The sequence below is a fragment of the Vitis vinifera genome, chromosome 10, assembly GCF_030704535.1.
Source record: "Vitis vinifera cultivar Pinot Noir 40024 chromosome 10, ASM3070453v1".
NCBI lineage: Eukaryota > Viridiplantae > Streptophyta > Magnoliopsida > Vitales > Vitaceae > Vitis > Vitis vinifera.
In genome coordinates this window covers 13603183-13617316 of record NC_081814.1, presented here as the reverse complement: position 1 = coordinate 13617316, position 14134 = coordinate 13603183, and the positions used below count along the sequence as shown (strand labels likewise).

At 34.3% G+C, this 14134-nt stretch overlaps 1 protein-coding gene and 1 long non-coding RNA gene across 2 annotated transcripts; both read right to left on the bottom strand.

Moving 5' to 3' along the window:
- Positions 1–4743: 4743 nt before the first annotated feature.
- On the bottom strand, positions 4744–6192 carry LOC132254501 (uncharacterized). The gene is made up of 2 exons (XR_009466803.1): positions 5883–6192; positions 4744–5347 (listed from the first exon to the last, which is right to left on the bottom strand). It is a non-coding gene; the product is annotated as an uncharacterized LOC132254501 (long non-coding RNA).
- A 4979-nt stretch (positions 6193–11171) lies between these two features.
- On the bottom strand, positions 11172–13716 carry LOC109123283 (uncharacterized). Its single transcript, XM_059740439.1, has 3 exons — positions 13603–13716; positions 13338–13541; positions 11172–11348 (listed from the first exon to the last, which is right to left on the bottom strand). The coding sequence occupies exons 1-3, from the start codon at positions 13714–13716 to the stop codon at positions 11172–11174; spliced, it is 495 nt and encodes a 164-aa protein (XP_059596422.1).
- Between the last annotated feature and the right edge of the window lie 418 nt (positions 13717–14134).

The window sequence follows — 14134 nt, the reverse complement described above, 5'->3', positions numbered from 1 at the left end:
AGTTGCAGGATATGATCAGTTTCCTTAACATGCTCCCTAATAGCAGCAAGATTATCAGAAATAGTCTTGATCTTGAGAATGTATTCTAGCATAGGATCAACCCCTTTCTTTGCTGTCTGAAACTCAAGACGAAGCTGTAGAATGCGAGCCTTGGATGAGGCAGAAAAGATTTTGTGTCGAGCCATCCAAGCATCATGGGAGGTCTGAAACCCAACGATTTGGCCCATAATATCTGGTGTTAACGTGGAATACAACCAGCTAAGAACCATGCGATCGAAACGTCCCCATTGCACAAAGTCGGGATTGAGTTCGCCAGTATGGAGCTCTTAAGGCGGGCATGGCTTGGTGCCGTCGATATATTCTTCAAAGCCATTAGCGTAAACTACATTTTCCATCTGGGTTTTCCAGAGAATGTAGTTGTTACGGTCAAGTTTGATTGGGAGGGCATGGTTGAGGGATAAAGAAACGGGGCTGGAGGTTGAAGAAGAAGGTAAATGAAGATCAGAAGAGTGAGTAGATGATGGCATCTTGAAAAAAAAAATCAAGAAAACAAAGCTGGCTCTGATACCATGATAGAAGTGGTTACACAGGTCAGAAAATACAAAAGGAAGAAGAAGAAGAATTGTCTCATTGCATTCAGAGTACACCGGTGTGGGTATTTATAAGCTAGGTGAGGTGGTTGGATGAGTTGGTTTGGGGGTTGTTACATGGTTGTTCAGTTACAACTGTGGGAGAGGAGGTTAGGTTAGAATCTGTTTGGTTATCAATGTCAACTGTATTCATCCCAAAAATCACAAACAAGCTGCGGGCTTGGACAACCATAGTCAGCGATCAAGGTTTTGCATGGTGGAGGTCCGAACCTTGTTTGATCGAGTTTATACAAAGCTCCATACAGTGTAGTTCCATCATTTGCCTGTATTTGGACCATCTCTGGAGGCTCTTGATGCACTCACTCCACTCAGCATCACAGTCAGACCCACCGAGAACTGCATTGGCTATATCAGTAGCTTTAACACGGACTGGACAAAGAGACTTGATTATAGATCCAAGCATCTGAGTAGCAGTGATCGCTTTGTGGTAATTCTCGACTCAGATTCAGATGATGCTCTCTAAGGAATATTCGTCGTGCTTTCATCCAATGTTCTATTTGTGGATTCACCCACTTGTGTTTGATTTTCTCCCGATTTAGATGTTCTTGCGTGTGAAGCAGTTGAGGGCATGGATTGCTGAATATCTGAACCATTCACCAATGAACCCCCTTTTACTTTTGCATGCACCGGATCAGATTTCACAAGTGAAACATTTTTTGTTCTCTCCAACCTCCCATTCACAGTTTTTGCTCTTAATACCTGCACCTTGACCAAATTCCTAGCATCTAAATATTGGGTTCCAGCAATAGGTAAGGTTGTGGCAGTAAGTTGAAAGGGGCTTGGCAAAGGACTTAGACCAGAAACTGCATGGGTGACAGTCCCAGGTGGGCCCACCTGTGGATGAGATGAGGTAGCAGTGTAGCACAACAGTGGGGAGAAATCCTTGGTGCAACAGGAGGGACTGTCTGATTGGAGAAAGCAGAACCCATGCCATTGAACAATTCTCCTGCTAAGAGTCCTGGGTACAAGTAAGAAGGGAAACCTCACCATTGTTGAGCAAAACAACGTCTCCATCTGTGTGAATTTTTTTTAGGTCCATGGTAAAGATAGCCTCTTGCAAATTACCGAGGAAGGAATCCATGACTAGAGCACCCGATGTCATTTAAACACCAATTAAACTGAAATTAGGAGACGTGCACTTCTTTGTGGATTTAAACATCAGCTGTGCCAGATAATTGAGGAAAGCCAAGGATCCCTTTTGATCGACATTTCCATTGTGAATGTCTTCGTTCACACATTTCAAGTTCTTGTGCTGAAACTTCTGTAATGTCAGACTCCATTCAACCATATGTATTTGCAATGATCTTGTGAAGTTTTTGAACTTGGATGTACTGCGAAGAAGATCAGTCATCAGAGTTCTCGTCTAGGACCCAACTCTACTAGATTCACTTTACTGGGTTGACCCAACAACTTTCCTGATTCCTCAACAGTTTCATCACAATTCTCAGCATAAACACCCACATGATCTACAGCTTCATATGTTATACCAGTGCTTGATGTGTCAAACTCTAGACGTATGCAGGAATGATCAGGCTCCAGTGTATGCAACTCTTGCTGAACTGTAAAATTGACTTCTATATTCAAAGATAACAGTTATTCGAAGAATGGACACAGGACTTATATCATCTTCATCTCGGAGTAATAGATTTAACTCAGGCCACACTAATTCTCTCTAAGCAGCAAATCATCTTTATGCACCGATCGTCATCGCCAAGACCAACTGGAATAAGGCATTTTGCTCCTTGCTCGCTTAGTAGTTCAGATTTCAGAAGATGCTAAAATACAATCCTGAGTTCACATTGCTCTCTCTATCATCTTCTTCATCAATGTACTTGAGTTGGAGTGGCTCCTTACATGGGTGGTTTCTCTCTGGAACACGGAGACATGTGACATGCGCTAAATGGAAGCTCCATCACCACAAACAATTCAGGAGAACTGCTTATACTCTGAAAAACAGGATGCTCTTCTCTACCACCCATTGTTTCAACACCTTTATTTGCTGAGGCCGCCTATCTGCTTTCACAAAGTAGAAGTCATACAGTAGAGTATCCTCAACTTGCCTAATCAGAAATTCTTTCTTCCATGTTGCCAAGATACCCTTGGGAAGTACAACAAGAGGTCTGGCTTGGGAAGACATAGCTAGGAAACTCTGCATGAAACTGATGATCATGAAAGTTTTCCAAGACCCTGGAGCATGAACCAGAAGGCCACCCCTGGGATTTTCTGCCACCAAGTTACTTATCAGAAAATTGAAGCCCTCCATTTGATGGGGGTTCACTTGCATGTTTTGCCTTATCTCCCATTCTGGTGTCCACTTTCCTGGTTATCTATGACTGGTTTGGATTTCCCGAAAGTATCTAGCTTTGCTGATCATGAAGGTGCCTCGCATTGCTTGTCCCCAAGGGGGGATTCAATGATTGCCCGTAATGAGTAATGAGTTCCCCAAAATAGAATATAATTATTGTCAGCCTTACAATACTACTCTCTTAAAATTTTCTGCTCGCTCAACAGTAATAGCTCAGCCCCAAATGTCAAAAGACTTTTCCGGGCAATGTTTACAATGTTATCCAAATCAATAACAAGTGTATATAATAAATATACAAATAAAAAAAGTAAGTAAAAAATTGGAACTCACAAATAAGGTTGATCAAGGCTAAAATTTGACTTTATGTCCTTAATACGAATTTCTCCCGCTCAAGTGTTTACCAATGTTTTAAAAACCGGACCGGACCGGCCGGTCCGACCGATCGAACCACCGACCGGTCAACTTTCCGGTTCGGTCCGTCTCAATGAACCGTTTAGTGATCGAACCGGCATTGAGCCATTCAAACCACCGGTCGGAGCGTCGAACAGGACAAACCGTCCGGTTTTTCACGAACCGGCCAAGCCTTATTTTTTATAATCTACAAAAATTTGTTTACTATTAAAAGGCCCATTATCCATTGAGCCCATTCCACACCCATAACTTTAGAAACTCAAATTAATTATAAGCCCATAGTTGGTTTAAACAACTGGGCCCAAACAAATAAATCATTAGCTTATTGACATGTCCCTTGGGCCATGCCTTTCAAGCCCAATTTGTTGGCTTGTTTAGCTTGTTTTGCATGTTGCAACTTGCAAGGTATTTATAGAGCACTTGAAGCACATGAATTCCATATGCTTCCGATGTGGGACTGGGAATAGGACTGCCTCTTTGAGGGCTGGACGCATGAGGGCTGGATGCATGGGCTGGACGGCTGGACGCATGGGCTGGACGCATATCATTGCAATGTTGTTAAAAAAATATATATATATAAAATGAGACTTAACATTAATGTTTTTATTTCAAATTTTTATCATATAAAATATTTAAAGAAATGTAAATATTTAAATTCCTGTTTATTTTTATAACAATTATAAAAAAAAATATAAATTAATTAATAGAATAATTTTAAAACAATAAAATACAAAGACAAAAAGATAAAATTAAATATATAATTTTTTTCATCTTAAATATATCTTCATTCTTAAATATTACATCTTTCTATTTAATAAAATTTAAAATATTAAACTTTATCATTTAATTTAATATACCAAATATAAAAATCAAACATTATTAAAATTTATAATTTTATATATTTATAATTTTTATAATTATTTTTAATTTTATATAATATATAAATTATATATTTATTACATCATCGGTTCAATAGCGATTCGACCGCCGGTCCGACCGGTGAACCGTGAACCGGTAATTTTTCCGGTTCGATCACCGGTCCGGTTCTGAAAACATTGGTGTTTACGGTTTATTGACAATTGTCTTCTAAAATGAAACAATTAGTTTCTTGTAATAGTAGCAATTTAAATCACAAGAAACAACAAATCACTTAGTTATTTGTACTCTTTTGTATATCAAATATTTGGTAAAAAAAATAAATGACTAAACTTGAAGTTAGGGAGGACTTGAATGACACGAAATGACAAAGAGTGCCATGGGGGGCTATTTATAGATTTGAAGGTGACTTATTAGAAGAGATGTGTTTTTAAAATACTAGACACATCCTTTGAAGGGTTGTGTCTTAAGACATCAAACACATCCTTTGGAATAGTTTCGTCTTTTAAATACAAAATACATTCTTTAAAATAAGTTGTATTTATTAAGAAATAACATGTCTTCAAAGGAAAAAATAATAATATCCTTTATAAAAATTCCAACATACAAGGCAAAAACTACTTTCTTCCTCCAGTCTGGGTACTATACAAATCTGTTTTTATTAATGAATTCTGTCGGAACAGTAGCTGCATTTAACTTTTTGTCCATTGTATTCTACAAAAGTGCATGCTCACACTGTCTTGCTGCTACTTCATCCACCTCCCTGGAATTTTCTCCACTTATAATTTCGCCCATTGGATAATCAGATGATCCCATACTCTGCAAGCCCCTCTTGAGTCTATCAGTTTTTACAAAACAAATGCTGCCTGCTGTGGGTTGAAGCTGTTGCATATCCTTGGGAACATTAACTGGGCATGCTTTAAGCTTCATGGAAACTTTGGGAACAAAGTAGATTCCACTAAACACTTTGCCAATTTCATAAGACGAGCACGGTTCTCTCCAGGCATGGTACGAGTGAACAAAATAGACATGAAGGTTTCCAATATCATCCAAAATTTCGGAGTCTTTCACTGTGTGTAAAGCATTCCACCCAATATGAGGTACTCTGAAACCATTGGACGAGTCAAATGCCCAACAACACCAGGTATCAAACCAAAACCTCTACTGGTCCATTGTCCATTTCTCCATTGTATCAAAGAATGACAGGCACGGGGAGTAATGATACAGTCGATGATAAATGGGATGCACAGAACAGAGCACAAATGAAAGAAATAGAAAGCAAAGGTGAATAACTAATTCGTAAAACGCATTAGTTACATAGCATTCGTAAGCAGCTTGTAAATTATTTATCCTTTTTTCCCAAATTAACTTCTTTTTGTTATTTAAATTCTTTGCCATTATATGTTCTAAGGTTTTTTTAATAACATCGGGTCGAATCGATCTATCTAAGGGATATAGAGATGCCACGCTAAAGCTACAGCAGAGACAAATCATGCTCAAACGGAACCAAATGAAATGAGACAGGAATCAACTATAACCAAATCACAGAATCCAAAAGATCAACAACAAGAAGTAAAGAAATAATAGTCAAAATCAGCAATAACAGAGAAGGAAAGCAAAGAAATCCATAGTGGCCATACCTAAGTTTCTCAAGCAAAGCTTGCTCAGTTTCCCCTCCTCTGGCTCTCCCACTCCTTTGCTTGCTCTCCCTCTCCTTGCCTACTTTCTTGCCGTCCAAGCCTCCTCTGCACCTCTCCAAAAACCCCAGAATATCTTCCTCTGTCACCCTCCTACGTGTCACTGCTGCAGCAAACTCTTTCTAACACCTCACACAAAATCCCCTTTCTTGCAGGAAAAGCACCACCTCACTCACAGCTCACCTCCTGTCCATGCGTTTCCCTCTTAAAGGGAGCAAAAATATAGCAAAAGTCTACAAACCTCCAAAACAACCAAAAAGATGTCTCCCTATAGACCCAAAATGAGGGGTCTACATTATTATTATAATTAAATTTTTTAAAGATAATTATCCTATAATAATTATCATTTATTTTAATTATTATAATTAATTAAGACAATTATAATATTTATTTGTTTTGTTTATTTATTCCTCTACAATAATAAACTCAATTCATGTCCTCTAACTTTTCAAATTGTGGTTTGTGCCTTTATAATTGTTCCTCCTCTATATGTGACAACACTATTATAAAATAGGTCACTTTCAAGTTTAAATTTGGGGGGAGGGGGTGTCAAGAGTGGGCAGAACAATTTCTCTCACCTTCCTTGCCCACCCAACCTTATTTAATTTTTTAATTATTTAAAAAAAATAAAAATTATAATTATATTAAAATAATATAATTTAAGAATAAATACTATTAATTTATAATTTATTTATATAAGAATTGAATTTTTCATTCTTCCTTAGTTACAAATTGAAAAATAAAAAATATTAAATTATTTTTATTTAATTATATATATGTACTGGAATGGGACAATACAATACCTAAACCTATCCCACTAACACTAGAGTTTTAATAAAATTCTCAAACATTAAAAGTATGAAAGGGTGTTTGTAAAGTAAAAAAAAGACTAAAATAAATAAATAAAGGTGCTTGGACACACTATTTTTTTTATTTTGGGCCTTTTATAGTTATAATCTGAGAGCCTTTTATAGTTATTTCATTTAAATTTTATATTTTATTTCTATATCATAACTTAGTATTAGTGCTTTCTTAACTAATATAAATGGCAATTGATCAACTCAATCTTACCGCTACTTCAATCTCATCCATTGAAACCTCATCAATTAACTTGCAACTAGTACGATATTCAATGGTATCAACTAGAATTCCTTTCTCCTCTAACTTGAATCCTATTTCAATCAAGCTTGATAGGAACAACTATGGCTTTTGGAGATCTCAAATTCTTCTAGTAGTAAGAGCATACAAACATGATGGCTTTCTCACTAGAACCAAAATTTGTCCACTACAATCCATTGAAAAATTGGATATTCAATTCAAGTAATTCCAAACCTTGAATATGAAAACTAGATTGTGTCTTTATCAATTTCTCATGAGTTGGTTAATGTCATCCATCTCTAAATCAATGTTTGGACTTATTGTTTGCTGGATCAACTCTATTGATATTTGGTCTACCCTGAAAAGGCTTTTCATCTAAGAATCTAAAGCAAGAACCATGCAACTCCATTATATTTTGCAATCTTGCAAGAAAAGGTTTCCTCGATATCAATGACTATGTTCTTAAAATGTGAAACATAGTTGATATTCTCTCAGTTTTTTGAAAAATTATTTCAAATGATGATTTTAGTCTCTAAATTCTTGGATGTCTCAGATTAGAATATGATTCTATAGTAATGAACATCACCTCAAGAAGTGACAACATCTCCTCACAAGAAGTGACAACACCTCCTTACAAGAAGTGCAATTCCTCCTCTAGAGCCAAGAACTATGTTTAGAGCAATTAAATATTGTTATTTCAATTGATATGACAATATTAAAAAATTATGTAGCAAAGGAAGACTACACCAGTAACAACAATCAAAACAAAGGAAATTTCCAATGTAATTATAAACACAAAAGCATGAATTTTAAGATCAACGATGTTATCACAAAGCAAACCAAGTCACATAGCAGGCAAATGTTATCATAGATTTGTTCTTAGTTTCATTGGTCCAAACATTAGTGAAAACAATAATTCTTCAACTCGTCAAGCCAATAACCCAAATCAAAATTCTTAAGCATGCTTTTTTAGTCCAGAAACTATGAATGATCCTTCCTGGTACATGAGCAGTGATCCAACCAATTATGTTACTTCAAATCTCAACAACATGTTTTTCAAGAATGAATACAAAGGCAAATGCAAATTGATAATAAGTAATGATCAAAACTTATCTATTTCTCATATAGAAGCAATTATTATTGACTCAAATGCACAATCTAAACTTCTTTTCAACAACATTTTACATGTTCCCTACATTACCAAAAACCTATTGGGTATATCACAATTTACTAAAGATAATAATGTGATTGTTGAGTTTCATCCTTATTTTTGCCTTGTCAAGGACGAGAATACTTGTGTGTTGCTTCAAGGGAGACTTGAAGATAGTTTGTACCAATTTGATCACTCTAAGACATTAGCACTACAATCTTTGTCATCAACAAGATGCAAATTGTCCTCATGTCTTCTTGATTCAAGTCAATTGTACATGTACTTCTACCACTAGTTTTTGTAAAAATAACAATAAAAGTAAAATGATTAATTTGTGACATAGAAAACTTTGTCACCCTTGTTTTACAATTTTATCTCATGTACTAAAACACTTTGATATTAATGTTAATTTTGCTAGAGACCTCTCTTTTTGTCAAGCTTGTTAATTAGGCAAAGCTAAACTAATCTTGTTTCCTAGCTCAATCAATAAAAACTTTTCTCTTTGAACTTGTATTTTTCTATTAAAGTAATTGCAACTCATAAGACAATAATTAAAATATGTCTACAATTCATGGTTGATGCATGTTGTCTGTCATTGGTTCATTATTACTATAACTTTATTATAGTAAACTCTATCTAGGTTTGGAAGGCATATCAGTCCAATCTCTAACGAATCTTGAAAAGAAAAGCATGAAATGTTCTTCCAGAAGTTACTCCTTAGGTGTCTTCTCCTAACATTATGTTGATGGTAAAAGATGAAATAAAAGCATACAAACCCATTCAATTATTCAAGTTCAATTACATAGGAAAAATAAAAGGAACTGCACAAACACTTAAGGATAATTCATACAGAGTTAATATAATAAGGAATTTTCAATACCTGACAGATAATGCCTAATGGTCCTTGGTTCTTGATTTGTATCAAGAAATCAAGCTTAGCATGGAAGAAATGGATCAACATGATCTCCATGCCTTTTTTTTCTTATGGAATCCTTACATCAACAATATGATTCAAGATCTTTTTTACTCTAACTACACATCTTTCATGTTAATCCTCTTCCTAAGAGAATAAACTCTACAATCCGAAGCTAATGTCATGATGGAAAAAAAAACAAACTCGTTTTAAAGAAAAACATTCATTTTCTTCTTTTAATAGATTGGTATATATAACTTTCACTATGTTATTGGCTGATGTCTTTACCCAAGTCTTCAACCCTAGAAACATACCATCTATAGCCTTCTTCCTTGCAAAAGGTTCCATTAGCATGGTCCCATAGCTATATATATCACCTTTCTTGGATACTATTCCCTTTAAATTGTATTCTGCATGTTTGCATTCTAGTTTTCATCAATAAATAAACATATTGTTGGAAAAATATTTTCATTTGGTATTTAATATTGAATTTAAAAAAAAAAATCATTTAGGATATGAAGAAGAAAAACATACCTTAATCCATACTCCTAACTTTAATATGATTTGAAGTCCTTCAAGAAACCATCTTAAACTCTTCTACTCTTGATCCTCCCTTTCCTACTCTCTCTTTATGCATTCCTTAGTAATGGGTATGGAGATACTTCCACTAAATTGTAAAAGTGGAGAGAAGGACCAAGAATTCTTCTATTTATAGGTGTAGTATGGCTTTTCCCATCAATATTGAACTATCAACCAATTATGAGTTTTAAAATGAATCTAATTTAATTTCATCAAAATTCATGCATGGGAGAATGAATCAAGATATTTAAGAAAAGAAAACTTAACTTATAAGAAAAGAATATTTAAGGTGGTCATTAAGACTACTTTTGGTTCTAACATTCTCCCACTTGGTTTATAATGATGACTTTAAATTTTCCTTTACTAGATTCATTAGGTGGTTATCCATAATCACAATTACTTGAAATTCCAAAATTGTATAACTTGAACAAACAAATTGCTACTCTGGATAATGATGGTCCTATATTACTCTTTTAATGTAATTCCAAACATGCTCCACAATATCAATAATTTTCTTGCTCAAACAACCTTTGATGAAGAATTTGGGTTAACATAACTCTATTATGCCCATAAACTTTAATGGTTCAACTTTAATGTCAAATACATGACAATATTATTCTGAATATTATTCCATCAAGATGTGCACATAATGGAAATATGATAGAGTAGAATCATAATAAACAATAAAGAGATCTCATAGTGTCTCAATTAAAAATCCTTTGACAAAATATGAAGACCCCATTTTGCAAACATGTTCCTTAGAGGTCTTTGGATCCAATGCTTTAGTCAAAGGGTCCACAATCATCAAGTTTATATTAATTTGTTCTATTGACACTATTAAATTTTGTATCTCTTCTCTCACAACAAGATATTTTATGTCAATAGCCTTTGATGCACTTGAACTTTAATCCCTTGTACTATGTTATCTAAACTTTTAAAATAAATAAAATTTTAAGTTTGGGAATCGAAAAATAAAATGTATGTTATTATCATTAGTAGGAAATATATATTTAATAAAAAAAATTGTTGATATTTGTACTCCATAAAATAAAACTTCTAAATATGAAAGTAAATTATTAATAATTATATTATTAGACTTTAATTCATATTTCAAATTCTAGAATTATGGATTAACTCCTTTATATTATAATTAAACCATGGTTTTAGAATTGATATTTAATCCCGATGTGAGAATTTGTTTAACTTGACATGGAGTATATGTTTGTTTGACTTTACAATTTCATGGGACATGACGAAAACATTATATCTGCATAATGAGTGATTATGATATCTCATATCAAATAAAGGAAAAAGTTTTTTATGTTATATATGTAAGAACTCCTTTTAATCATGTAAACAAATTTTAAAATTATTAATGCTATATATATATTATATTGATAGAAAGTTATAATGGATTGCAATAGCAACAACTGGCTCCAAATATCTTTCTGGAGACTTTATTCAATTATAGTTTTGAGCATGTAGGGTAGAACTAGAAGCCAGTCACTGAATATCCACCATCAACACATATCACTTGTCCTGTGATATATGAAGCAGTAGGGAAGCAAATGAATGCCACCAATGATGAAACCTCATCAGGCTCTCCCATGCAGCAAATAGGAGTTCGAGAGATTGTGCGCTTTAGATTTTCTTCTGTGGAAGGATCATCCTGTAGAAGGAGGAAACCAAAACAATGATGAGTTTCGCCTACTAAATGGATGGAATCATGTGAGTGAATCAAAGAGATGAAAGCACCATGCAGATAAAAGCAAAACATTAGTAATTTACAACTATATTGTTCTTGAGACGTGTAGATCATTCAATATTTGAAATCAATATAGATAACAAATTATATAAATTTAATTCAAACAATTAAAAAACAAAATACTTAAACTAATTTCTTTGAACCTTTTTGTTTGTTATAATAAAATAAAAAATCAAATATAATCATATTGTTGAACTACTAATCTTACATGAGGGCGTGCAATCCTATATTTGCATCCACACATGGAAAGGTATCATAAAATTACAAATTGGAGAAACAAACATATAAATTACATAGAGATGTCTCAAACCCATAAACTCCGATCAAACCAAGTTTTGATATTATATTAAATTATCAATTTTTGTAAAAGTTTAAGTAATAAAGTTAGAATTTTACTTTTGCTTTATGGATGAGTAATAAATATATTTATCACATTAATTTTTTCATATGTATCACATGAATCAAATTAAATAGATTCTCCCACCTTTACTTTTAATTATATTTATATATTTTTAAATATATATATATATATATATATATATATATATATATATAGATTAAATCTTATAATTTTTAAATATTAAAAAGATAAACTTATTGATAAATAAGTAAAATATCAAAACAATAAATAAAAAATATTTTTTAATCCATATGTAATTTCAACAAAATTTATAAATTTATTTTTATTTTAAATTTTCATAAATAAATAACTTAAATGGGTATCGAAATATTCACCTCACCTAACCATCTATATAAATAATGAATAAGGAAAATAGATGCATTAGTGTAGACCCTCCATTTTGTCTGTTAGGTGTTTGTTCGGTACTTTACAGTAATTCCTTGGTGACCCATTACTACTCATGTAGCTTATCTTTTCTAAACCACTTGGAGACTTTGATTGAGGGGTTTATTCGACTCCTCATTATGACCTTGGTTGTCATTCAAGTTTAGATTTGATTTCACTTAGATGCGTTTTAGGTTAGACCCACTAAGGCTCATTAGGCCCATTTAGGTCCAGTACTTGACCCATTAGGTACCACCTAGGTCACTTGGGCCCACTTAGGCACACTTGGCCCATTAGACATGCTTAACATGACTTACATGGTTGCATGACTTGCATGGTTCAATTTATTTATTTATTTATTTTTATTTATTTGTTTGTTTATTATTTTTATTTATTTATTTATTTATTTGTTATCTTGCTATTTATTTATTTATTATCATTTTATCATTCTCTAAAATTTTTATTCATTTATTTGATTTAATAATTTGATGTTTTTTTAGGAAATTTACCAATGGATAAGGAAAAGTTGATTCTTGTAAGACTTTGAGAAGGAAAGAAACTCTTTTGGGCGTTATTGGAGATCACCTTTGGAGAGTTAATTATGGTGATTAAGAGATTTTTGAAGAAAGTGGGACTCTCCTAGAAGACGTTTTGGGAGAGTTTGAAATTTTCAGTAAGGAAGATATGGATATTGGGAGTTTAAGGAAAATTGGACTCCTTGAGAATAATGGGAGAGTCCACGATATCATGTATTTTTTTTTTTTTAAGAGAAAAAAGAAAAAGAAAAATGGTGGACTTTATTATTGGAGAATGGATTCACAGACAGATGGAATTCTTTGGAGATCGGATCATTAATGGAATTATGTGGGCTGCCATATAAAAAAAAAAATACCACCATTGGAAAGGGGAGGTTGCCACTAAAACTCGGGATTGACGCTGCCATAGGGGGATGGGTGGATTCTTCTTAGACAGGTTGATCACTCCAACAATGGGACGGATTCTCCAGGGAAAAAGCCAGGGAATCGGCCGTCATCTCGACGGGAAGAAGTAGTAGGCATGTGTAGGCTTTTTTTTTTGTCACTTGGAACGCAATATGAGTTGAAGACAACCAGTCCACGCACAAGCATTCCAACGGTTGCAACTTTTGAAGGGTCCACATCCCAACTTCCATAAGATCTCCATGATATCTTCAAGAGAACCATGCACGTCACTGATTCAAAGCGAGTAGGCTGCATCTTCCAAAGGTAAGGAGAGACAAGGCAACACGCATGGATGAAGGCTTCATTCTGTTGCCAGTCCATAACCTCCACGGGCTACAATTCAATGGACATACAGTCCAATTTGAGATGATCACGCACCATAGAGAGTGCACACCATGGACGTCTCCAACACTTTGACCACATATGGAGAATACCATCCATGGACCTTAGGGAGAAACATCAATGCACACCAGATTCTTGTTCGAAAGATGGCACACGTCATCACCATTGGCGTTCCATAGATGCACCAGTAGCAACCACCATTTTGACATGGATAGGAATGTCACACTGCTTTGGAGTGGAAAGAAAAAAAGAACTAGCTGCCATCATGTCCATAAGAGAAAGATGCATAGTCCACCTTTGATGAGGATTTATACAACCACATAGAAGTGGAATGGGGCTAGCGTATAAAATCAATATAGCCACGCATGGATTGAAGGGGCAGTCTACTTTCATAGAGAAAAACGGTCAGCACACCAAGATGAGGGATCTCCACTTTCCATTGACAATCACATGGCTATAAATAAAAGGATGCCACGGATTCTCTTCATGAGTACGTTTACATGGGATGCACAGTCCACAATGAAGACAGCCTGCATGCATAAATGGATCTCCACACGAGCTACAATTTTTAAGAGAAAACAGCC

What these genes read in the sequence shown, in the direction of transcription:
- LOC109123283 (XM_059740439.1), bottom strand. Translation starts at nt 13,716, where the DNA reads ATGGTGATGACGTGTGCCATCTTTCGAACAAGAATCTGGTGTGCATTG. An exon ending in AAGTGTTGGAGACGTCCATG is followed by an intron (nt 13,542 to 13,602) that starts GTGTGCACTCTC and finishes ATTGAATTGTAG; the next exon opens with CCCGTGGAGGTTATGGACTG. An exon ending in GAATGCTTGTGCGTGGACTG is followed by an intron (nt 11,349 to 13,337) that starts GTTGTCTTCAAC and finishes CTCCTTCTACAG; the next exon opens with GATGATCCTTCCACAGAAGA.